Source organism: Halyomorpha halys, unplaced genomic scaffold (assembly GCF_000696795.3).
Source record: "Halyomorpha halys isolate HHAL.00 unplaced genomic scaffold, Hhal_1.1 Scaffold442.1, whole genome shotgun sequence".
Lineage (NCBI taxonomy): Eukaryota > Metazoa > Arthropoda > Insecta > Hemiptera > Pentatomidae > Halyomorpha > Halyomorpha halys.
The window spans coordinates 882,210-908,302 of NW_027108469.1; the positions used below are offsets into that span (position 1 = coordinate 882,210).

General features: G+C 29.2%; 1 protein-coding gene across 3 annotated transcripts in view; it reads right to left on the minus strand.

Annotated features, from left to right (window-relative positions):
- The window catches only part of LOC106682814 (lachesin), a gene marked incomplete at its 5' end in the record, with an annotated part of 178,588 nt that overhangs the window by 52,346 nt on the left and 100,149 nt on the right, over positions 1-26,093 (minus strand). For all 3 annotated transcript variants that reach the window (XM_067046820.1, XM_067046821.1, XM_067046819.1), the window contains 2 exon segments: positions 1,786-1,923; positions 10,668-10,796. In XM_067046820.1, coding sequence (XP_066902921.1) covers positions 1,786-1,923; positions 10,668-10,796 — 267 coding nt within the window.

Here is a 26,093-nt window from a genome sequence, read left to right on the forward strand (position 1 = left end):
ACATTATTACTTTAAAATAATCAAAAATAACTGTCTAAATGATTGTTAGAGACGGTGGTTAATATCAGGGTCCAAACCCCTGATATAAACTTCTAAATAATGTAATGTGCGCATTTTTCAGCTGTGCAAACCTTCCTATTAGCTACTGAACTATGTAATGTTTTGCAGAGAAGAATAAATATCCAAACCTGGCTATTCAGGGCAAAAAAATAAATAAATAAACAAAAATGAAAACATGGCATACAAAGAGTATAATTGTTAAAAAATTAAATTCATGATTAAAATATTGGAAAAATCGACTTGAATATTAGAAAATTTAAAGTAAATTCTAAATGTTACAATTCAGAAAACTAAATTATTTCTTAAAAATTGCAGCTTGAATTTCAGGTAAATTTGCAGGTTTTCCGATTTCCCATGCTACTCTGTTATTTCGCATAGTAATTATTCAATTTATGTTCTTATCTTTCAATTTTTTTAACAAATTTAAAATTTGTTATCTAATGAAACTTTATAAGTTAAATAAATGCTAAGGCATACTATTTTTGTTTATATTATTATTTCTTTGGCATATTATAGCCACTTATAAATATTTTCAGAATATTTTAGAAATTGATGGTATATTTATTACTCAACACAATTATGGAATATTGGATAGTGGTCCATCATCGATGGGGATAACTCAATGGAATGTATATAAAAAAAATTATAATAAATTCAATATTTTTAAAAGAAATTTTTCATAATGACCATTTTACTTATTCGTATATTTAAAAGTAACAAAAAACAAGCTTAAAAATCAAAATAATTTTTTTAGGGGGTTCTAAAATTAGTTTCTTCAATTTAAACTTTCATTGGTGAAAAAATTAATTAAATGAAGCACTAAAATTATACTTCAATTTAAGGGGAAGAAAGCAATTAAACACATTAATTCACATATCGACCTCTAAGTTTGAAATGAAAATTAGTTTGATATTTAATTTTTTTGTCTTATTACTCGGATAAAATAAAATTAATTTAAAGATTTTTTAAAATATAATTGAGCTTTTAGTTGTACCACATAACTTATATAATGATGCTAAAAACCTTTATATGAACGTCCTTTCTGGTTTTACATTTTTATTAATTGTATAAAATCTATTGTAAATATCTCCTCAAAAATGGTTGATAATCATTTAAATAATTCATTGAATAAATAACAATAATAATAATGGTTAATACGTTAAATTGGTGCATCATTATAGGAAAATGTTTTTCGCATATAAGAGATAAAAGAAAAACAATAATAATATCGACTGTGAAAATTTAAGTAAACTTTAAAAGTTAATTATTTTGTTAATGATGAAGATCCATTAACTTGCATAGAACTAGTAAAAAATATGCTATTGGAAAAGAAAAAGCATGGTTAGTTTTAAAGTATAATTTTGTAATTTAGAGATAATTATAGCTTTCAATATTCAAAAAGTTCGTTAAAAGTCATGCTACAAGTAGACATATTTAAAATTCATTGTATAATTAAGACTAATGAAGTCTTCATATAAAGTAAACATCTTATTTTTATTTGCAGTAGCGCAGGTACAATTAAAAGAATAAACAAAAAAATATAATTTTTTTGAGCCACAATGTTTTTGATAACAAAGTTTTGGCAAACAATTTCAATTTTGAATTAGACTGAGATATTTTTTAAATAGATAAATTGCCATTTTCAGTAATTTAAAACTATAAAGACTCACAACAATTTATTTTTAGCAAATTATTTGATATTTTCATAATATTTATAATATTTACCATGGGCAATGATATCCCCCTTATCTTTGGTCCAATAGTTGATGGATTTGGGGTATGCTTCGGAATGGCATTCCAGAGTGATTTCCTGGCCTTCGGCCACTCCCACCAGCTGGTCCGGAATCCACACCATAGGAGGAACTAGAATTAAACAAAACATATTACCTTAATTTTTAAATATAATATTAGGTATAGAAAATATAATATATATATATTTAAATGTTAATATATATCCAAGTATAACGGTTTATAGACACACGTAGATGGATTAGATTAGATTTTTATTCAGGACGATCAACATCTGGGTTATTACACCCTTTTTACTTCATTTATCTTCTTGTCTTTGACATTTCATACTTGAATGTAGACTATTTCCTTTTTATTTTATTCCTTAAAGTTGAGTTTCTTTCAGAAATTTTATTATTTTGTCCATGGATTCTGTTGAGTCTTTAAGGGCCAATTCTCTTGTACGAGGAATTTTATTATTTTAGAAGGCTTGACGAAATGATGAGCATTCTTCGATTATATGCTTTATCGATAATGGGGACTGACAGGTTTGACATATAGGCTGGTCCTCTTTTGTGATTAAGTGGAGGGGTATTAATTTGGAATGTCCTAATTTTACTCTTGCAACAACCACTTCTTCTCTTCTATTTCCCCTTATGGCACTTGTCCACTTTTGTGTGTTTTTTAAAAACATTTCTTAGTTTATTGGTTAGTGGTACGTCAGCCCACATTGAATCCCAACTTTTTCGGATTCAGTTTTTTAAAAATGCCTTTATGTTTTTCGGCTCGTAAATTTGGAGTGGTGGAACGTTCATTGTAGCAGCCTCTTTAGCCTTTAGCAGCCTCTTGAAAATACAATAGCAATCTGACCGTCAAACACATTTTTGAAGATTGTCGTCACTACAAATCAACTCTAAACCAGTTAGGGATACCAACAAAATTCCCAATGGCGTTGAGAAACGACGAATCTGTAATTGTAAAAGTCATTAAATTCATCCATCAGACTAACTTAAAAACCAGCCATTAATTATTATAATTATCTATTTAGCTTGCCTTATTTTTGAAATTAGAACAGTCAGTTATCTGCTTTTCAACATCCTTTCCAATATCGTAATGATTATTAAACAAATTATAATTGCCACAAATTTAATTATAATTGGTGCGGATCAGTACATCATACCAAAGCTATGACTAAAACAACTAGGCCTTACCAAAGCCAACAACCAACGGGCGTTGATGACCAGGCTGTTAAACGCCCTTTCAAAACTAATAAAAACAAACAGCCTCTTTAGCCGCTTTATCCGCTGCCTCATTTCCAGGTATTCCCGAGTGCCCTATAGTCCAGAGAAAGAATACGCTTTTTTCATGATGTTTTAGCATGTCTATAAGAAAATTGATTATTGGTTATGTCGTGTCTAGAATAAAAGAGCGATATTGAGAATGGGTTTACAGTCTAACTCAGTGGTTCCAACCGGTGATCCGCGAACCAAAAATGGGCCCATATCAAATATTTTCGAGAATTTATTGATAAGAATATTTTAATAATTATCTTTCCAAATATTTATCAGAAAGTCAAATGCAAAATAATTGACTCAAATTGTACTATTAGGCTATACAAATTTCTAATATTTTTTGAGGGAGACCCCGTTTTCCCTAATACATGGTAGAGTTTGAAAATGGGCTATACTGATACATTAATTTGTACACCAATATGTTACAACGTTTTAGTAGTAATTTTAATTTTTGTAAATTTTCCATTGGAGATAAAAATTGTTAAAAAAATAGTAAAAATTTTTTAGAAAAAAGAAATCATCTATTCTTCTAGAATTATTAATACACGTGCCTGATTATGTACTGTTTACGAATTTAATATATACATTGCGGTTTCACGATTTTAATTGTTTCGTTTAAAGTCATTCAAATACGATCAAACTGAGACAAATGTAAAACTTATTCAAGCGATTTGAGTGCGCATGGTGTTACTTGAAAGATAAAGTATACTACGTGTGTAGAGTGAATTGTTAAATAAAACTAGCAGCCTCCTTTATATGCCTTTATTACAAAACCATGTAGTATCCAAAAACGGTCCGTTTCGTGAAGCAGTATAATATAAAAATGCAAACAAAAAACCCAAAAACAGCCAAATAAAAGCCATACAATCAATTTGATAATTGATAATGTTAACACGAGTTAACACTTTGGGGTGCCCTCCTGGTTTCTATCTAACCTCACAAATTGAGTACCCTTAATTGGGGAAAAAAATTTGGCTGTTGAGATGAATCCTGATCACCTTCTTGTTTAATCATTATTCTAAAAAACAATGCTTCCTTACGCAAAGCACTGAACCCATGGTCTTTCACTGGGCCTAGTGGTTCTCATTATTAATATTATTTGCTTTTAAATGATGAAAAATTTGTTTTTTTACAGTCCAATTCAGTGGGTATGTCACCTAAGCAGCCAGCAAGTCTTTAATGGTGCTGGATCGATTTTGGTCTGAGCGGGTTTACATTTATTTCATCCCACGGGATGATAATTCGAACCTTCTACTCTAGTAAGAATAATTTGTTGCCTCTAGGATAGCCCTGAATCCTTGTGAAGAAGTTATGATAAAACAAAGTAAAAAACATTAAATTATATGTCAAATGAGAACTATTATGTATTAATTCGGTCATGTTAAGGTCAGTTACTGCCTGTTCTGGTAGTATATGGACTTCGTAGCACTTTAACTATTAGAATAAAATAAATGCTAGATTTTAAGTATCGGGATGCTGCACTATAAGAGCTTGCAATGGCACCAGAGTAAAGGTTGACGGAAAGCCACTTAGTGCTTATAGTGAAATGAAATGAAAAAATAACTTTATTCTGGGATATATGTCCCCTAAGAATAATTAAATGGTTTATATAGTGAGATTTTTATCTCGCGAACGTTTACAAATTTTCAGATAGTAGAATGAAATTACATTGGTATATTGGCTTTACTACTGTTTATAATGTTAATCAATACCTGCCTATTTATTTGATTACAAAGATGTGGAGGTTTGGTTATTCAATAAATGAAGGAATAGGTGTTGTTTAAAGGAGAGAATGGATGAGGACTGGCGAATGGAGATGGGAAGAGAATTCCAGAGGGAGGTTGCACGTATGACGAAGGATTTGCTAAAGAAGGAGGTTCTATGAGAGGGCATATATAAATCATTCAGATGGGATCTGGTGTTTAATGAGTGGATGGATGAACGAAGAGTGAGGAGATCTAGGATATAGGTAGGTTTTTTGATATTAAGAACTTGGAATAGAAAAACACCAAGGAGGTATTGCCTTCGGGAGGTTGGATAGAGCCACTTCAACTCGGCATACCAGACTTGAGAGCGCCTAGGGAACCCAAATATAAATCTTACAAAACAATTCATGAGTCTCTTCAGTCTCAACTCTAGTCCTGCAGATAGCCCTCCATACACCAAGGAACCGTAGTCGAAGTGGGGGAAGACGAGAGAGGATACTAAGAGCTGACGAGTGTTCTCAGAAATGGAATTACGGAATTTTTTGAGTACAGTTATGGCTTTGCATGTGATTTGGGAAATATGGTTATTCCAGGAGAGGTGTTGATCAAAGGTGACACCAAGGTTTTTTATTGTAGGATAGAAGTGAATCGGTTGGTTGTTAAGGAAAAGTAGAGGAAAGTAAGGTAGGGAATGAAGGAGGCACTTGGAACCGATAAGAATGGCCTTCGTTTTTTTGGCATTCAGCTTCAAATCATTCTTACACGCCCATGCGTTAATGCTGTCAATATCTTCCTGTATCTTTTGGATGGCCTCAAGCATTTCGGAGGGATGGTGGATAATAGTGTAACATTTATACGAGATATTTTTATGTTGTAAAAGTTCAGTTGTGTACTAAATGAAAAAATGAATCCAAACGATTCTGGCTGTTATTAAGAAAGGATAAAGATAGTAAATTGTAACTTTAATGTTAATAAAACAGAAATAAAACTGGGCAATAAAGCAGTGGATTCAATATAAAACCTTTTATAGCAATTGCTCCTACACTAGGCATTTCCTCGGACTTGGACTTCCGACGGATAGCCTGCTGTGTTGGCTTAATGACTCCCGCGGGTCACCTTTCGCTGCCGGGGCCCAACTTGACAATGATTGTTTTTGCAAACTCGGTCGAATTGGACTTTTGGAAGAAAAAATCTGGAATGAGTTTTGTGTTTTGAAAAATATTTCTGTACATCATAAATTAAATTCCATCGAATATTTCGGAGTAGTTCATTGGTGGCAGCTCAGGATTAAAAGGAAAGCTATATGTGGTTCAATAGTGAAACAGTAACAATAAAATTAATTTTAAAAAAATAATGGAACTTCTAAGAGCATTTCAAAAACAATCGTTATGGATTCATATAGTTCTCATTAGAAACAGATTCCATTTTTCATAGTTCATTGAGTATAACTTTACTAGGATTGTTTGTTTTTTTATTGGGATTAAATTTTAATTAAAATGATTGAGAATAAACTATTTTGACCACATTAAACCCACCATTTTTAATATAAAACTATATTATAGTAAGCTTTTATTTAAACAGTTACATTATATACATACTTTTTACATATCGGCCCCATTCATTTTTTTTAACCCAAGTCACAATATTAAAATATTTTTTTGAATAATACAACTCATGGAAATATTCTCTATATTTTTTAAAAATATTTTTTTCTTTCTCTGAGCTGGTTTTTACTACGTCACTTTTTTACCCTCTGGCTTTTATGTAAAAATTTAAACTTGATTTAAAAAAATATATATTACTTCTAAAATTATATTAGCTAAGAGGATTTTTCCTTATAAATTAGGTTATAAACGTTGCAATAAATCAAATAAAACAATCATTAAATTTTATACATTAGAAATCTGATATGGTTTATTTGCTCTTGTAATGCCTAATGACTTAACTGATCATCGACGCTACTTCTATCCTATTTCTAATTTATTTTAGTTTTTGTTTATTTATTATTATCCCTTTATTCTTTTGTTTAAATGATGTATATATTTTTTTTTGTCTCTCATTTCTATTTTATTTAAGCTTTTCCTCTAGTAGATCTATTTATTCCATGTCATATTTTTATTAGTATACTACCCGATCACTCAATGCTTCGTTATTGCCAAATTACAGTATGTACTATGTGTAGATTGAATAAACACATCTTAAAGTTTGATATTAATTTAGTAAAATTAAACATTTACCTACATGTTATAATTTTGATGTTGGGGCTACAAATTCCACAATAAAATATTTATAAATATAAGCAAAACGTTCCATATGCTATATATTTTTTATTAATTGTCCGATTTCGATGATATTATTTTTATTTTCCTTTCGCTGGGAATTTATTCCCTCATTAAAATAACAGCTAATATCGCGATATTCGTAAATTCATTAAAAACAAGCACGCGAATCGGACAAGAACTTTCGGAGATCTTAGGTAAGTAACAAACGAACAGTAGATTTTTATTGAAACAGTTTAGGTGATAAAAAGTGATAGGGTTACAGAGGTAGCCTCCTGAGAAATAATTGAAAATAAAAAAGAAACCAAAATTTGCTGTATCGCCGTTAATACTGGTTTGATTCTGGTGATTTGGTTTAGGGCCCTATGAACTGCACTAAATGACACAGCCAGACGAATTAGAAACAAATTGGAAATTAGATATAAAAGAAAAATTTCGAAAGTGTTTCTTAATTTAAAATTAATATTTCGTTCTTATGAGGGCATTAAGTCTAAAAAGTGTTAATATAGAGCAGATATTTAACTTTCAATATATTCCAAATAGTAAGATAGAATTAGGATAAAATTCACAGAAGTTAAGAGCGATTATATAAATAATGGATATCGGGAAAAAAAATTCTCCAAATCAATCTAGTTGAAAAATGTTTAATTTTTTTGAAAAATGTAATTTAAGAGTTTCAGACCACATTGGAACAAATTAAAGTTAGCATTTCCCAAAACAAATTTTGTTGACCTACATTCATTGACTTACATTTTACATTCGATTTATTTAATTTCTTTTGTGAAATCGAACCAGTAATATTTTTTTCTTATATCTCTAGAAGAAACAAATCGATTTGTACATAATAACTTTGAAAAAAAAAAGTATATTTTCTGTGCTACGCATTATTCATGTTTAATTTTGATAACTTTTAATAACTCATAACACATTTTTATTTACATACATTTATATATGTGACGTTAAAATTTAAATACTAATTCTACTGGTCAATTAATATGATGTGGTGTACGTATATCACACTTTCCACTTTGAGTTAAAATTAATCTTTTAATACAAAGGTAAGTGAAAGTAAAAACTAATTATGGCCATAAAAACCATGGAAAGAGAAAAACATCACCTTCTACGGCTATATGTTAGATATTACTTTTTCTAAAATATATTTCTTTTTAATGGTATTTTCTATATCTATATCACTAATATTATTATTTAAAAAAATATATACAAATTTTTTAATAGTTTATATTTATTCATTTTTAAATGCTACCGACGATGATACATTGTCAATCATTAGAAATAATCAAAATTAAAGACACTTTAAAAGGGCGTTACTTTGAAAATACTTTTAATATCAAGTGAGGGTACGATTTAGTTGGTATCAATTGTATATGATGATAATAGCCCTAATATCTTAAGTATATGTGTTAATTAAATACGTAATTTTAGAGATATTATCATTGTTTAGTGGGTATTCACTAACTACAAAATCTTTTGCAAGACATGGTTATATAGACTCAGGTTTTCTTGAAATTTTTATTTCAAGTGAAAACTTGGATTAGAATTTTTTCAAACATTGAACTGCCCTTTGCTATATATTTAATATAAAGATACGTAAGAGTAAAAATTAAGTATGAATTAATCAATACATTATTGATTATTCAAGTTATCCTTTCCGAGGATATCATATATTGAAAGTAAGTGAATATATTATATTGTATTCGGTATATAAAACAAAATTAATTATTTTTCAATTTTTGCATTGCGTTTAATAAAGCCATCCAATAAATTCATTATGGGGAGGAAATAAATTCTTTATTTTCTAAGGGGTCCATAGTATTAATATCCGAAGCATGGAAATTAATATTTCTTTTTCTTAATAATTTCAATATTGTTTCGCTCTGAGTTAATTTTAGAAGTAAGTAAGCTTGTAAGCTTGCTTAATGAACAAGTTATGTAGCTTTCATTCTTAACATACCTGTAATTTTCTATATATTTTTGCAACCTTTCGTATTCTTGTATATATTTTTCGAAGTATAATTTTATATACGTACCATAACCCCTATAACACGGTTATAGATAAATAAATACGTATTTTTATAACTTTTTTCTTTAAAAACTATCTAGTACTTCCAGTAGTTTCCTCACTTTTAAGATTAAATTTAAGTAATAATAATTTATCATTTGGAAAATAAGAATATTTATATACATCATGTCAGAAAAATTAAACTTTTCAATTGATTTTAAAGCATTAAGCATAAATACAACAATTAAACCCCTCAAACGGTTTTCCAAACAAAAATGAAGAGAAAATATATTAGTGAAGAAGCTCTAATGCTCATTTGTTTTTGTTTTAATAAACATTGTATTTAAATATACAAAAAAAGGAAATTATCTAATCTACTAAGATAGTCTCATAAGCAGTGCCGTTGTAGTTGAATATTTTTGCTATGGCAGAGGTAGACGGTTTCTCGAGGAATTTCTGGCGACAAACTAATAAAATATAATGCTATTGCTTACATTGTTACAATCATGAATCGTACCATTATCAATTTTTTAGTTAGATTTAAATAAAAATAATAAACTAAAAGATTTTTTGTGTTACATTTAAAAATGATTCAGAGAAATAATCTTAGGGAGTATACTCGGAAATCACAATTTTTTTTTAATTTATAAAAAAAAATTTATTTTAATTTAATTATTATCAGTATCAAGAACATGTAACAATAAAATGAACATGTAAACCAAATGCAATCAAAACTTCACGTAAATTGACATTCTTTCAGTTCCATAGATTATTAAGGAAGCAAATGACATATATCAACAATATATACATAGATTAATGTTTACTCAACGCAAATTGCTTTATATAGATAGGTTAGTAATAATATATTGTTATTGCCATTAAATTGATAACAGTTATAGCCTCTCGCTATGCGTTTGATGCATCTGAACAGTAAAAAATTCACACATTTATTAAAAAAATGTCTACACCTAATTTTCAAATAACGATTTGTCGGAGGTTAACCACGTAAAATATACCACTAAAACAATCCAATAAATTTTTTTTTAACAGAAGTAAATAAAATAATTTATTTTATAATGTATTTAATAGAACTTAATATTAGATTTTTTTTCAACTAAAGAATAATGACATTATTTAATTTTTTATTAAACTGTTTTTTTTTTACAACTGAAAAGTTTTTTTTCTGATGGTATTAACGAGAAAAAAAAAATCCTTCCTTCTTATATGGTTATTTCGCTAATTATTTTCCTTCAACGTTTCAGGGAACTTAAAAAAAAAAACCGGCTACAGGGTTGAAAAATCATCTATTTTAATAAAGCCCTATATAATAAATAAATTATTCTGATTTGATATAGAAGTTATGTGGTATAAATCAGGATAACATTTATAAAAGAAGATCAAATTTATAAAAAATAGAGAAAATAGTATTTTAAAAAATAAATAAATATCAATGTTAATACAACGTATTTCTTCTGTTTATGTTAATGGTGCAGACTTTTTGAAAAAGGCAAAATAATATTTTGAATACAAATTGGAGACATCATTAATTATTTAGGGAAATATATATGAGATAAATACTTACAATGTACAATGAGAGATATCCTTTTGCTGACTGAAGGTGGAACCCCATTGGATGCGATGCACAAGTAAGCTCCCATGTGTAGTCTGTTCACTTTAGTGATGTTGAAGGATGGTCCATCGATGCATGCCACTAAAATAAAACGAATTAATAATAAATATATTTAAAAAAATTGGAGAATAATCATGATATTTATTAATTTAGTTATTTATGTTTTATTAGATTTTAAATATCAATGGAGGTAAGGAAAATTGGTATGAGTTAGAAAATGAGAGTAATAGATTAAGCACTTATTAATGGCTTCAGTAGGCTATTTTTTTTGGAATAAATTTAAAGGATTATTTTGGAGTACATTTAAAGGCCTATTAAGGAAGGATAGTTATTGTAGCGTACACCAGAAGTTCAAAATATTTTACAAAGTGTAAATACTTTATCTATTTTGACCATTTACTGACTTAAATTTCTTTTACCACTAAACCTAATTATATTTTCAGGGGAATGGTGCGATTCTTCTATTAGGTCTTTTTTACGTCGAAGTAGTTGATACAAAATCGGTTTATTTTAATTTTAATTAGTATATTTTACATAATATGAGGCATAGAATTTCTAGATTAGCAAAGTTTAATCAGAAATGTTTGATTTTTCTATTAATTTTCAATCAATTTTGATTTTAGATTACTTCAAGACAATTTAGGAACAAATCTGCTAACTGAAAAAAAATTTTAAACTTTGTAAAGAGACTTTGCTAGTTCTTAATCCCACGCACAATATAGTATAAGCAGCTTTTTCCCTAGACTTAAGTATGTTCATTTAAGTTAGAACAAATACATTTTCTGTTTAAGTTTGTTTGGAATATTTTGAAACAAAATAGTGCATTAGTTCACTGTTTAATTAGGAGCTTTTAATATCTTTTCAACACGTGTGACCCAATTAATCCTGACGTCAGATGTCAAAAGTACTTTATCCGTTTGAGCATATGTGTTGTTACCGATCTAGCTTTTGTCAACGAAGTAGTTTTAAGTTTTATAGTTTTCTTTTCTTCACCTAATAATACAAAATAATCAGCACACATATTTTACTATCTAGAATGAAACCCTTTACAATATGCAAGGCCTTTAAAATCAGATACAACTATTCTCGTTTACAAAACAATAGAAAGGTCATTACTAATGAACCATTGTTAAGTGGGTGAGCAGCATCCAGTACGGAAAGAAAAAAATTGAAGGCATTTCAAAATAAGAATCTGAGAATTGATGAGAAAAATTGATTTCCTCTAGTTTATACTAAACAGCCAAGTGCATCGTGAACTGTAAGTTGAATCGATAGATGATTAGATCAAAAAGTGATTACAAGATTTCATTCCAATCTACCAACAGTTAAAAGTGCAGTTGCACACAACTTAGTCAAGCCAACTTCATTGAGAAGACTAAAGCCCAGAATGATCCAAGACATACTGTTATAAATCTTTATTTTTAGTATCATGATTATGTTTCTTTCTTAAAATTTAATTATTTTTCAGCACAAAACAATTTTTTTATTAATTCTATAAATATTATTTATTTTTGTCAGTTATTTCTCTTTGGATTGGTATTTTCTTAGTATAATTGATCATTATTATTTTTAATTATAATATTCTATGGTTATAGCATTGGAAATAATAAGGCACGAGACTATACTCCTCCCCCCCCCCCCATCAACAACTATTAAAAAAGCTATGCACTAACAAAAGTATGCATCACATTTATAATAATATACTCTACTACTGAATTGTAATTCTATATATTAAAATAAAATAATTTAATGAATAAATACGTCAAAATACACAAATAGAAAGGTCAACATATTAAAATAAATAAATAAAACATAGAATAATCTTCGAGCTAATTCCCATGCAGGTGATGGTGTATGATCCCCAGGGAGTCCAAAATAATATTTTCCGCCAAGATCGCAATATCCCCAATGCTAACACCTAGACCTTCTAAGAAGCTCCTTGTTCTATCTGGCATTGTTACGTGAGATCCAAACCAGAGGCCTCTCACGGTGAAGTATCTCTCTCCGAAGGTATTGCGGAATTTTTCCTTAAGGAAAGGGACGCATTTTTCATACATTTTCTTTTTTTCCCTTTCCACCTTCCTGTTCGAAGTCATTACTTTCAAATCTTACCGTCGGAGTCAATACAATAGAGCTCTTCGAAGCAGGTGAAGTCTTTTCTTTCAAGGAACTTCATCAATTCTTCTTTGACCCTGTGGTGCCGGCGTGTTATAAGGAGGGAGTTGTTGGGGCATTCTCCCAGCACATGAGCTGGTGTTTCAGACCCAACTTCTCCTTCCTGTCCACTGGCTCCTGGGACTCCACGGAGGGGTGCGTAGTTGATATTAAGTTTCAGGGCGATCGCCCATTCTGACCCCGAGAGTACCTGCTTGTCACTAAATAATAAAATAAAAACACTAATCTCATTTACATTATTACGTACAATATTTATATTCTCGACCTAACGATCCCAAGCTATCTACAACGCATGAGGACTAGAGGGCTCTAGATACCAGCATGGCCCATTCACTGCGTCACTGGTAATAAGCTAGTGGAAGCTGAGTAGTGAGTGAGCTAAAGCCGCAAACAGTCTAATACAAGGGTGGCTATCCTTCCAGTATACATGATCTATTTTTTATCTAAAAAGTGTGCCGGGATCGACTTGTGGTCATAGCAGTAGTATAAGGGGTGAAAAATGCATACTATTTTTATACACTGTGTTTCAGTATAAGATGCACTCCAGCGAAGTATGGGTAGATAAGTAAAATATATGTTCAAAACTATTTTTTATTTTTTAATCACTTATTACGTTTTAGATATAGACTATTTTGAGATAAAGACTCAAGAAGAAAATAAAATTCCAGACCCAACAGGACCATTCCGTACATGCGGTACCTAAAAACTTATATTTTCTAACACTTGTTCAAGATAGATTTTTACTAACTTAAAATGCAATTTTTTTGATCAACTTTAATGTATAAATATCATAATATTTGCAGAGTAAGTATTCTATCTGTTCGTAAATATGAAATTTTTTTTAGGAAAATGAACCTATTCATTCACATTATCTAAATAGTATTTAGTATTTATGCATCATTTATTTTATTTTTCTGATAAACAAAATTGAAGGTACTTTAAAGAATTTTTTTTTTTTTTTATAATTATCATTTAAACCCTGACTACTTCAATGAGGTTAAGACCTGGTTCAAATCATAGACCATTCAATTGTATTGTACACGCCAAGTTTAATCAAAATTGTTAGAGCAGTTTTCTAGAAAATCGAAAAAATCAATTTTATTAAATGAACTTCTGGCTGATAGATTTTATAAGAAAACTTATAATGCCTTAAATATGTAATTTGATTGTAGGACTTTTAATTTTTTAATTAGATATAAATAGGTAAGTGAAAGTAACAAGTATTTAAGTTTTTTCCCTTTAAGATAGATCTTGCTGGCCATTGCCACAACTCAAATTTTCGAGGTTATTTTACAATAGGTCTCTTGTCTACTGCCGTTTCAGCCTTCGAGGTGAATTGTAGGGATGGCTGGTACTGGATAAAGGTTTGACAAAAGGGTTAGGTTTATTAGAAAGGTTTATATGGAATTTCAAAATGAATATTATGATATAGGGTTTATTATTAAAATTATCTACTTCTACTTAAATTTTATCAATGACAGAGTCCATTCCCTTGAGAATCGTCAGTACAGTTAATATTTTTTTTAAATAAACGTTATACTGTTGCTTTTTGAGAAATTAATTTATTGATTTATAAAATTTACTTTTTTTAAAATATCGACTTACTTGATTTAAAATTTACATTATTATATATTTGAAACCTCTTAAACTATCCTCCTTGAAGGATATAGTCTGAATGGTAGCTGTGACTGAGGACAGACAGAGAGCAGTAGTCAGAGGTCAACGAGGGGTCAATCGCTAAATCGACCGCAACTGATAAAGGCCCCTCGCCAGTAGGTTAAGTGAGCTCTGATATCGAACCACCCTCTTCGGCCCATTATTCTTTAATGGTATGTTTGCGGTGACCGAGCACGAGCAGCCATTGTATTATGAAAAATATCTATCTAGCATATACCGGGAGGCAGTTCTGCACAAAATTCTTATATTTACTTGAATAAAAAAAAAAAAAAAAAAAAAAAAGCCGTAATAACAATATAAGTGGAAGATGAAAGAGGTCGATGGCACCACGACACGAAAGATTTTTATCTTCGAAAATTCCTCGAATAAACCACTTCTACGCCCAAGAGTACAAGATAAACAATACTCCTTTTAGTACAAGAGCCCAAGAGGAGAAAAAAGGCTGTTACCTCACCCCAATTTTTGATTACTTTAATGAAAACTATCTATAATTAAGTCTAAATTGATGACTCTGCCAAGTATAGCTGGGGGGAATAAAAAATAGCGGCTGTTTCAAAGCGATAAAAAAACATTTTTCATTCGGAGCTCTATATCTTAAAAAGTAGGAACAACACATCAAAACCTAAGAGAACGTCATTTAAAGAATAGTAAATTTGGTAAAATATGAGCCCTAATAGAGTTATTTACGTTAAATATTTTACGAGATATACCTTTTTAAAAAGAAACGTTTCATAAAAATGTTGTATGGGACGTACAGAAAGATCAGTAGTTAGTGAATTTATTTTGAAAAATTTATATCTCAAAAACCATTTAACGTACAAATGTCTATTAGCACCCAAATTAAAGCTAGTTTAATGAGCTATAATGTAGTTTATGATGTTTATCTTCGTAGGAGTAATAGTTTACATGAAAATTGCTAAAATAAATTGATTTATAGTTGTTCGGACAAATTATCATTTGGCAAATTTATATTCATATGATAATATCATAAAAACTACAACCCCTAAGAAGATAAGTGTCATAAACTACTTTATAGTAAATTAAATTTCCTTTATTTTGAGTTTAAGCAGACATATGTGCGTCTTATGGATCTAGAAATTAACATTTTGTGAGTTCATTTTGTCAAATATCATAAAAATACTACTCCCACAAAAATAAACATAATTAACTATTTTTTAATAAATTTAACTAGCTTTAATTTGAGTGCAGACAGACAACTGTACGTCCAATGGTTTCTGGTTTCTGAAATGAAGTTTTTCATAAATCAAACCTATTGTCTGAACAACTATAAATCAATTTATTTTAGCAAATATCATGAAAACTACTATTCCTACGAAGGTAAGTGTAATAAACTTTTTTATAGTCTATTAAATTAGCTTTAATATAAGTGCTTATAGACATCTGTACGTCACATAATTCCTGAGATATATATTTTTCAAAATAAATTAACTAACTACTAATCTTTCAGTAGATTTTAAAGAAATTTTTCTTTTTAAAAAGCTATATCTCGAGAATTATTGGACATAAATAGCTCTTTTAGGACTAATATTTCAGCAAATGTACTCTTCTTTAAATAAAGTTCTTTTAGATTTTCTTGCGTTGTTATTTTTTAAGATAATGAACTCCGAAAGAAAAATTAATGTTTTTTTAAGATTTTGTAACAGCCACCATTTTTTATTCCCCCTTCCTATACTTGGCAGACTCTTTAATTTTGACTAGTAATTATACCTAGTTTTCATTAAAGTAATCAAAAATTGGGGTGAGATAACTGCATTTTTTTCTTCCCGGCTCTTGTACTATATGTATATCTCGGTCCGGCTGTCGGCCGTTAGGTCACAACCTCATAGCTAAAAAAATGTGTAGTCAATTATAATAAAAAATATACACATGGTCTCAACATTCTTTATTAATTTATTCTAAATGTTCAACTGTTCGGGGTCTTCATTATCAAGGACAATATTAATTCCACAGCCTCACATTAATCACTAAAAACATTGTAGGATATTCTGCTGGTCTCTATTAATTTACTAATACAGTCAAAATAACCTATAATTGTCAATGGCATTATTTAATATTAATCCTTATTTTTGATTTATCATCATCATACCCTGGTACACATGGTATTGAAAAGTGACAGTAGTATAAAAAAATTAATTAGATGAAATAGTTTAAAAAAATATGTTTATTTGGCTGTATTACATCAGACATGAGTAGAATAGCCTGCTAAGTTTTTAATGTTTAATGTTTGATTGGACATTGCAAGGTTAGCCGAAACACTTTAATAAATATAATAAAATTTATTATTTTATAATTGACTTCATTTTTTTAATTTATTATGTTTGATAAATAAAATCAGGTTCGAACAATAAATCAAAGTATAAATATCAGCTTTTTATCCCTTCTTCCACTATTCAAATTATGCTCATTTCATTCACCACGAGATAGTAACGTCTATGAAGGGCCTCGACGAAAAAATGTTCTAGCTACCAAATTTAATAAAACGACTATTCAGTACAAAAAAAGGTTCTTTTTAACCTAATAAAACTCGGGATACCAATTAATAATTTTTTTTATTTTCTCAAAAACGGATTTTGATTAAACTCAGTAATTCTATGTAAAGCTAGATGGTCTTTACTATCAGATGGGTCATTATCCTCATTATAAAAGTTTTCTTTAATGACAAATTAAAAAAATATATTCCTCTCAAATATCTTATTTTTTTTAATTTGAAATAATTAACCATTTCAAATTTTCATTGGTAATGAAAAAATGATAAATAAAAACTACGAAAGGATTTAAAATTTAATGCAAGAATATAAGAGGAAAACTATTTTCCACGTTTTGAAAAATTATCGAAAGAGTAGAGAAGAAATGTAAATATATAAAGTAAATGATTTCAATAATAATTAAATTTATGAATCATTAAAAGGGCATTGCGTTTATCTGTTCCGCTAGCATGACATGTTTTGTTATAATATGTTATATCATATCAAATTTGTTTTCATGTGTTATTAAATAGTTAGTTTTTACTTTCACCTAACCTATATAGTGCATATAAGATGAGTTTGCCTGTTGGTAAAGGGAGGAGAGAGGAATGTTTGCCATTGCGCATACGTTCCTCCAGGAACCCCCACTCTTATTTCTCTACTACTCTAACTCGTAGTACGAGTTTTTCCCACTCAACAAAATGGCAGAAATGCCTGCTTTGACGTAGAAAAAAAAAGTTTTCCCTCTCAAATTCTGTACTGCACATGCTCGGTACAGTTCTGGCCAGTCAGAAGAGCTTTTGTTACAGACCTACACATTTGAATGAAATACCTTTCCTTTCCTCTCCTCGACCAACGGCAATTTCACAAATAGAAATTCCTCGTATCAATAGATACGATGATCATATAATAATAATGTATCATTACATAAGGTATGATAGATATAACAGTCTGTAGAAGGTTTTCTAGATTGTACTAAATATTAGAGGAATGAAGTAGAATATCTAAAACGTATATTAGTAGTGATGAACTAAGCCAAGCTCCCTGCAGTACTCCTGCCCTAACTCAATCAATTCGAATTGTCCCAATGATCTTTACACTGATTGGGAATTGGCCGAGAACTTGATCAACCCTCGGCAGTCTCCAATTAAAACTTTCTAAATCAAATAAGTTATTATGAAGGAGAGGAAACAAAGTGCATAGGTTCCCCGAGTTCTACAGCTCCCTCTGTAATAACAATTCAGCAACGCAATAAAAACGTGATAATTGTTTTGTAATAAACTATTTTAATTACTGTTTACTTCTGGAGATTGAATAGTAAAAATAATTATAGCAGAAATGTAAAGATAAAAAATCTAGTGTGGTGTGCGCGCCACACAACTTCCCCTTGATTTAAAAATTCGTATTTTAAGGTTTCTTGAAGTAAAAATAACGAATATCAACCTAGGACACAAAGGTTTAACATAAGATAATAGAACTGTGTACCGTGAAATGAGATCGGGCTCTTTCGTGTATTTACGATGTCACAGTATTTTTCTAGGTTGCGTAAAAACCGTTTTCTTGTTAAGTTAATCAACAAATTTTTAATAGCTGATATTTATTCATTTTGTATGTCTGCTAACAACGTGAGCTGATCATTTATTTTAAATAAGAATTTCTAGCTTTTATCAGGGCTAAGAACAAAACAAGACAACAACCAATGAATACAGAAAATAAAAAATAAAATGTAAACAGAATGAAATAAAGTAAATTATTGTATAGAATGGAATTAATCAAATAAATAAATAAATAAAATACTCCAGGTACGCATAGCTTTGAATGAAATCATGTATTAATGAATGAAATATTTATTATTTCACATATATTTATTTATTTAGATAAATATATTTATTTTATATGTATTTATTATTTCATATATTAATTAACGAAATAATTATATATTTAATTTTTCTTTCATATAGTTAAATATGATGATAAAAATTGTTTTTCAGTTTTATTGACACTGATTCCATGTCTTCTTACCTATATAATATTATATTTCATCTTTCGTTGTTATCAATCTGCTACTGTCTAATTCCGGGGTTATTAATGAACTTTTTTTATTTTCATTTCATAGTTATGCAGATTTTCAAATTCGTTAATTTATTATTTCTTTTTATATTTTATATCTGTATGATGGTTGCTATCTCTTTTTGTTTTATAGTCTTGATGAAGACCTGAAAATCGGGGCGAAACGTCAGCATGATTAAATAATGTTTTGTATATTTGTGTTTTTTTTTGTTTTTGTTTTTTTTTATTGCACCCCCGACCATCTTCTCCACTTAATCTACGCTCAACAATCTACACCTCACTATTACATAAAAAAAGTAGTTATTGTAATATTTTATTTTATTTTACATTTTAATAACAAGGGAAGAGTTTTAATAAAGTCGGTTTATATTTAACATCAAAGGAAATAATATTTACTCATTGACAATTGTATGTGGCTCATACAAAATAAGTTCGTAGCGTTTTGCAATATTTCAATTTAATCCTTTCGATGTTTATAAAATCATACTTGCTCAATAATGTTTACATATTCTATAAAAGGATTAGTTAAGGTGCTTTTATGCATCAGTTTCAATCGAAATTCCTTGTCTTTAAGTAGTATTTTGAAATGGAAGAGAAAAAAAATCATTTTCGTTATTTAATGATATTTTATTTCCGAAAAGGAAAATCCGCTGCATAGACGGTTGAAAAATTTGCAGTGTATATGGCGATGGTGCCTTAGGAGAATGCACCGTCCGTAAGTCGTTTGCTCGGTTCAGAATCGGACTTTTTGACGGTTTTGACTAAGCAGACCCAGAACGCTCGGGTTGTCCTTCAACTGTTGGTGATGACCAAATTCAAGCATTGGCCGCAGACAACCCTCACTTTACGACACGGGATATCGAAAAAATGATTAACATATTTAATGCAAATCCCAAATTATTTGTGTCTTATAATCGCAAAAGCATTGTTTTCCATCACGATAAAGCCCGTCCTCACGTGTCTTTACAGACCCAGCAGAAATCATTGCTTGGCTGGGATGAGATTCCCCACCCACCGCCCCAACATATTCTTACTTATTTCGGACCCTTCAAAACTCTCTTAACGAGAAACACTTTAATTCGCTCGAGGACCGCAAAACTCACATAGAGGAGTTAATTTTACAAAAATCTGAAAAGTTATGGAAATACGGAATTAAAAAATTACCTGAAAGATGGCAACATGTAATAGATCAAAATGAGTTATATAAAATTAATTAAAACTATTTACAAGAATCTGAATTTTTTGAAATCACCAGTAAAAACGCTACGAACTTATTTTGCAACCTAATGCAGTCCTATTTATATTACTTTACTGCACTGTTCTAACACTTATTATTACTACATCAGAAAAGAAGTCATAAAAAGGTTTTTTTGATTAAATGGTTTTATTTAATGAGAAATTGATATTTATCATAAAATGTGGAGTATATATATTTTAAGATGACAAAAAATTCATTGCACAGGAAAAGACGATTCCCAGTATTTTTTGCATACTAACTTTTAAAAAAATTTCCCTAGCAATTAACAACAGACAGAATATAATTAAAGTTTAGAGAGAGGAGGCAGAAATGCCTTAGGCAGACTTTATAGCCGCGGATTGTCTTAATAACTAATACTTTAAAAGCCCCCCCTAAGAAAATTACAGATAAAATGAGCAACGCTTGTTTAAGTGTTCTCGACCTCTAATTAAAAAAAAAACCAAGGTTGTTGTTTTTTTTTTGCCTCTAACTCATATTAAAATTATTTTATTTCTTTTTTTTTTAATATTAGTAATTAATTCTTAAAAAAAAATTATTCGATGTACCCACTGTTCTCTATTTTGGATCAAAAAATTACATTAGTTAATTATATCGAGCTCTAAAACATAGTTATAAATTTTAACAGTTGGAAGAGCTAAAACCAAAAAATTGTTAAAAAATAGAATAAAGAAAATATTTTTACTGTGAGAAATAGGAACGCGTTATATAATATTAAGATAGAATAAAGAGGTGATGGTCAAATTTATATAATAAGATTAATTATTTGATTGTTCTGAAGAATATTGTGCTAGTGGAAAGTTCAAAGATTTTTTTGAATGTTTGTTATTCAGGCCCCGTTATGCTATTTTAATGCGAGTATGAACTAAATGTAATAGACCATTTAATTTTACATTGATATAGCGAATTTAATCAAAAATATGAGAGCCGTTTTTAGAAAATCGAAAAAAAGGGTAAAAGCGATTATATAAAATGGCCCCCGTTGGTCATTTTAACGGAAAATTTGCTGTAACATCCCAGATATACTTGCCTTAATTGTGTGATTTCAGTTTCGCAATAATTTTTGTTTTTGCTTCAGGCTGTTAACACACATAGATAATATTTCGAAACTTGGTTATATGGACTCAGGGGACCAAAAAACTCGTAATCAAAATTTTTCAGAGTTGCAGTACTTGTCCTTACTATATATTCTATTTATAATCTCAATACTTTCTTGAGACTAGTTATTATTGTTTAAATAAATAAAATTTTATCTATTTTAGTCTCAAAACATTTTTATTCCTTTATAAGTCCGACTTTTCGGCCAATTCGGTCATCCTCAGGGACAATCTATCACAAATAGCTTTTATTACATCTTCAACAATTCCAAACAAATAACAATATTATTTAAATTATCATACCTTAATACAATTTTAGAACCAATTCATTTAAAAAACTACTTCATGCAGGCTGTTCTGCCCAGATTATTTATATCAGTCCACAAATACATTCAAAAGAAAAATAATTGAGTCCATTTACTTACCAATATTAATTATACAGTGAATTTTAAAACAAGCACAAGCAATTTGAACCAACACTATGCAGCGATATTAAGTGAATTAATTTATGAAAAATATAGGATGAAATTAATATTGATAATTATAATTAAACCTGATAGAAATTATAATAATAAAATAAAGAGGAAATTTAACCAAAATATAGCTGTAATAAATAATTTAAATGCTTGCCCTGTTTGTAGGGAAGGTTAAAAACATTGTTGTAATAAATTTGGCTGTTGACTGTGTAAATATATAATTTAAATTTAAAGTGAAAAACTGACTAATTAGGTAATTATACATAACCTAAGCACTGCTCAATAACAAAATTATATGATTCACTAATGTTTTAGTGTCTCATAGAGTAATTTGTAGACTGGTATAAATGGCCTGGGCAGAATGGCCTGCATGAAGTAGTAGTTTGTGAAGTAGTTTTTTAAATGATTTGGTTCTAAAATTGTATTAAGGTATGATAATTCATAAATAATATCATTGTTTGTTTGTAATTGTTGAGCCATATGTGCAATAAAAGCTGATAGTGATAGTGTCTTTGAAGATGGCCGAATTGGCGGAAACGTTGGACTTAAAAAGGAATAAAAATTAATACAAGAGCCGGGAAGAAAAAAGGGCAGTTATCTCATCCCAATTTTTGATTACTTAAATGAAAACTAGGTATAATTACTAGTCAAAATTGATGAGTCTGCCAAGTATAGGTAGGGGGAATAAAAAATGACGTTCTCTTTGGTTTTCTAGTGTTGTTCCTACTTTTTAAGATATAGAGCTCCAAATGAAAAATTAGTTTTTTTTATCGCTTTGAAACAGCCGCCATTTTTTATTCCCCCTACCTATACTTGGCAGACTCTTGAATTTTGACTAGTAATTATACATAGTTTTCATTAAAGTAATCAAACATATGGGTGAGATAACAGTCTTTTTTCTTCTCTTAGGCTCTTGTACGTTCTGAGAATAAAATTTATTCATTTAAACTGTATATTCTATTTTAAAGTAAGTTTTAATTTTTATTTAAATTATGAATAATGAAAATTAAGTTTGCAAACCGTAAACGTTATCAATTATTAAACAATTGATTTTTTCAGTAATTCGTTGATTATTTCAAGGTGATAACAATACAAAAAGCCACATATGGCCTGGGCAGAGAAACGACTAAGAACAATAAGGAAAACTCAACAGTGACTTGGTTCTGTTTAATTAAGTTCTGCTAGGCCATGCTGGGGAATTCAATTCAGTTCGAAAATCATTTGGTTTCCAAGTTCCCTGCGGCTCTGCTCTCAATGGAGTCTATTCAATAAGAGAATTTGTATTCGCTGTGGCTGCATCTCAATATGACCAGGCCCCTGCGGATGTTTTAATGTACTTTTAACCGTTTCAAACTCTAAATGAACCTACAATTTTCAAAATAAACCTTTATTTGCAAAGTTGAATGTGCAATTAAGGATTCTCGACAAGATCGAACCGGGTGTGAACTTTTAAAACGATTAGTACATGAGCCCAAGAGGAGAAAAAAGGCAGTTATCTCACCCCAATTTTTGATTACTTTAATGAAAACTAGGTATAATTACTAGTCAAAATTGATGAGTCTGCCAAGTATAGGTAGGGGGAATAAAAATGGCGGCTGATTCAAAACCTTTAAAAAACATTGATTTTTCATTCGGAGCTCTATATCTTAAAAACTACTAATGAGATATAGTTGATTTATTTTGAGAAATCTATATCTCAGGAACTAGGTGACGTACTGATATATTTTAGCACTCAAATTAAAACTAGTTAAATTTATTACGAAATAGTTAATAGTTATGTTTATCTTTGTAGGAGTAGTAGTTTTTATGATATTTGACAAAATAAACTCACAAAATGTTAATTTCTAGTTGTTCATATAAAGTATTGGATATTTGAAAAAATATATCTCTAGATCCATAAGACGCAAATATGTCTGCCAACACTCAAAATAAAGGTAATTTAACTTACTATAAAGTAGTAAATAACACTTATCTTCGTAGGGGTAGTAGTTTTTATGATATTCACATATGAATATAATTTTGGCAAATGAAAATTTGTCCGAACAATTATAAATCAATTTATTTTAGCAAATTTCATGTAAACTATTACTCCTACGAAGATAAACATCATAAACTACTTTGTAGCTCATTAAACGAGCTTTAATTTTAGTGCTAATAGACATCTGTACGTCAAAAGGTTTTTGAGATATGATTTTTTTCAAAATAAGTTTACTAACTACTGATTTTTTAGTACATACAATATTTTTATGAAATGTTGCTTTTTAAAAAGCTATATCTCGAAAAATATTTAACGTAGATAACTCTATTGGGGCTCATATTTTAGCAAATTTGCTCTTCTTTAAATGACGTTCTCTTTGGTTTTCAAGTGTTGTTCCTACTTTTTAAGACATAGAGCTCCGAATGAAAAATTAATTTTTTTATCGCTTTGAAACAGCCACCATTTTTTATTCTCCCTACCTATACTTGGCAGACTCATCAATTTTGACTATTGATAGTTTTCATTAAAGGAATCAGATGTGCAGATGCAGGTGAGATAACTGCCTTTTTTCTCCTCTTGGCCTCTTGTACTAGATCAGAACATTTTCCCCCCTTGTTATTGTTGTATCGCAACATGTAATATCTGACGAACATGTACCAAATTAAAGACCGTAATGAAAATTAATTATGTAATTGATCCTGTTATTATCACTTCATATTGTTAACGCACTAATTGTCCCTTGGACGGAGTGTTATGTAGCAATATTAATTATACAATTGATCCTGGTATTAACACTTCAATGATATGTGTGCCTAATGCTCAAGACTGACCATGTTTTGTTACCAACATTCTCAAAATAATATTTATTTTATTTAATATAAAAAATTTATAGTTCTAATAGGGCAATAAATAAATATAAGGAATTATCCTGTATGAAATTCTATGTCTCAGATTTTTATGATTTTTTAATATAAATAATACCAAATAAATACATCAAAAATATGTTTTTACTTGATAAAGATTTTTCAAAACTACGGAAACGACCGAATCTCACGATAACACTCATAGATTCACAAATGATTGTGCTAGAGGAAAATTTTACAGCTAATATTAAAGCATAAGGTATGTACTTTGATTTGATATGTAACACGAGAACCACAAAAAAAAAAAAAATTAAAAATGTCAAATTACAAAACAACATTATTTTATTCCGGTTTGTATTGATTAGATTCACGCTAAATTCCATGATGGAAATACTGGAAAATAAAATATAGATGTTAAGTAGATGCTTTTATTCATTCTATAATAAACAAGTATAATATATTTTTTTGTTTAAATTTTGAACACATTCTTGAATAAAACACGTATTCAATAATGTGAAACAAATTACCTAGCTAAAATATATTATTTATAAAATGCAGTGATTTCGATGAAATATTTATTAAATAATATGAATCACATTATCTTGTAAAAATGTTGCATACCAGTATAAGCAACTTGCATAGAAATAATTAGAATAAAGTTCTTGCTATGGATGACAGGTACTAAAAAAAAAAAGTAGTCTTCACGATTCCTTAATTTTTTTAAGTGTCTAAATAACTGACTAAATGAAAACTACAAGTTATCAGATGTTCCCAAATTGGGTGCAAATGCTACTTTCTAAAAATATTACAAAAAATAAATAAATATACAGTGCATTCCATGTTAATTTTTTTTTTTTTCGTGAACTAATATTTTTTATCAATAACACATTTTAGCTATATAAACTGCTTTGTAACCGTTGTTCGATAAACAGTACTTATTTACAAATTATTGAACTCCAAACATTTTTATTATTCATGTTACATGGTGAACTATGGCAAATAATTAGCTTATAGATTTCATTCACTCGTGATCCTATCATATCTTCATCTTGAAATGTTTCATGAAACTCAGAAATAGTTTTTCTACTATTTCTGAATAGTATAGGACATAATAATGGCTGACTATGATGATGTCCTTTGTATCACATAAAATGTAATGAAAATATCAGGAATACCATCAATGAATCATAAACTATAAAAAAAAATAATTAATACAAGAGCCGGGAAGAAAAAAGGGCAGTTATCTCATCCCAATTTTTGATTACTTAAATGAAAACTAGGTATAATTACTAGTCAAAATT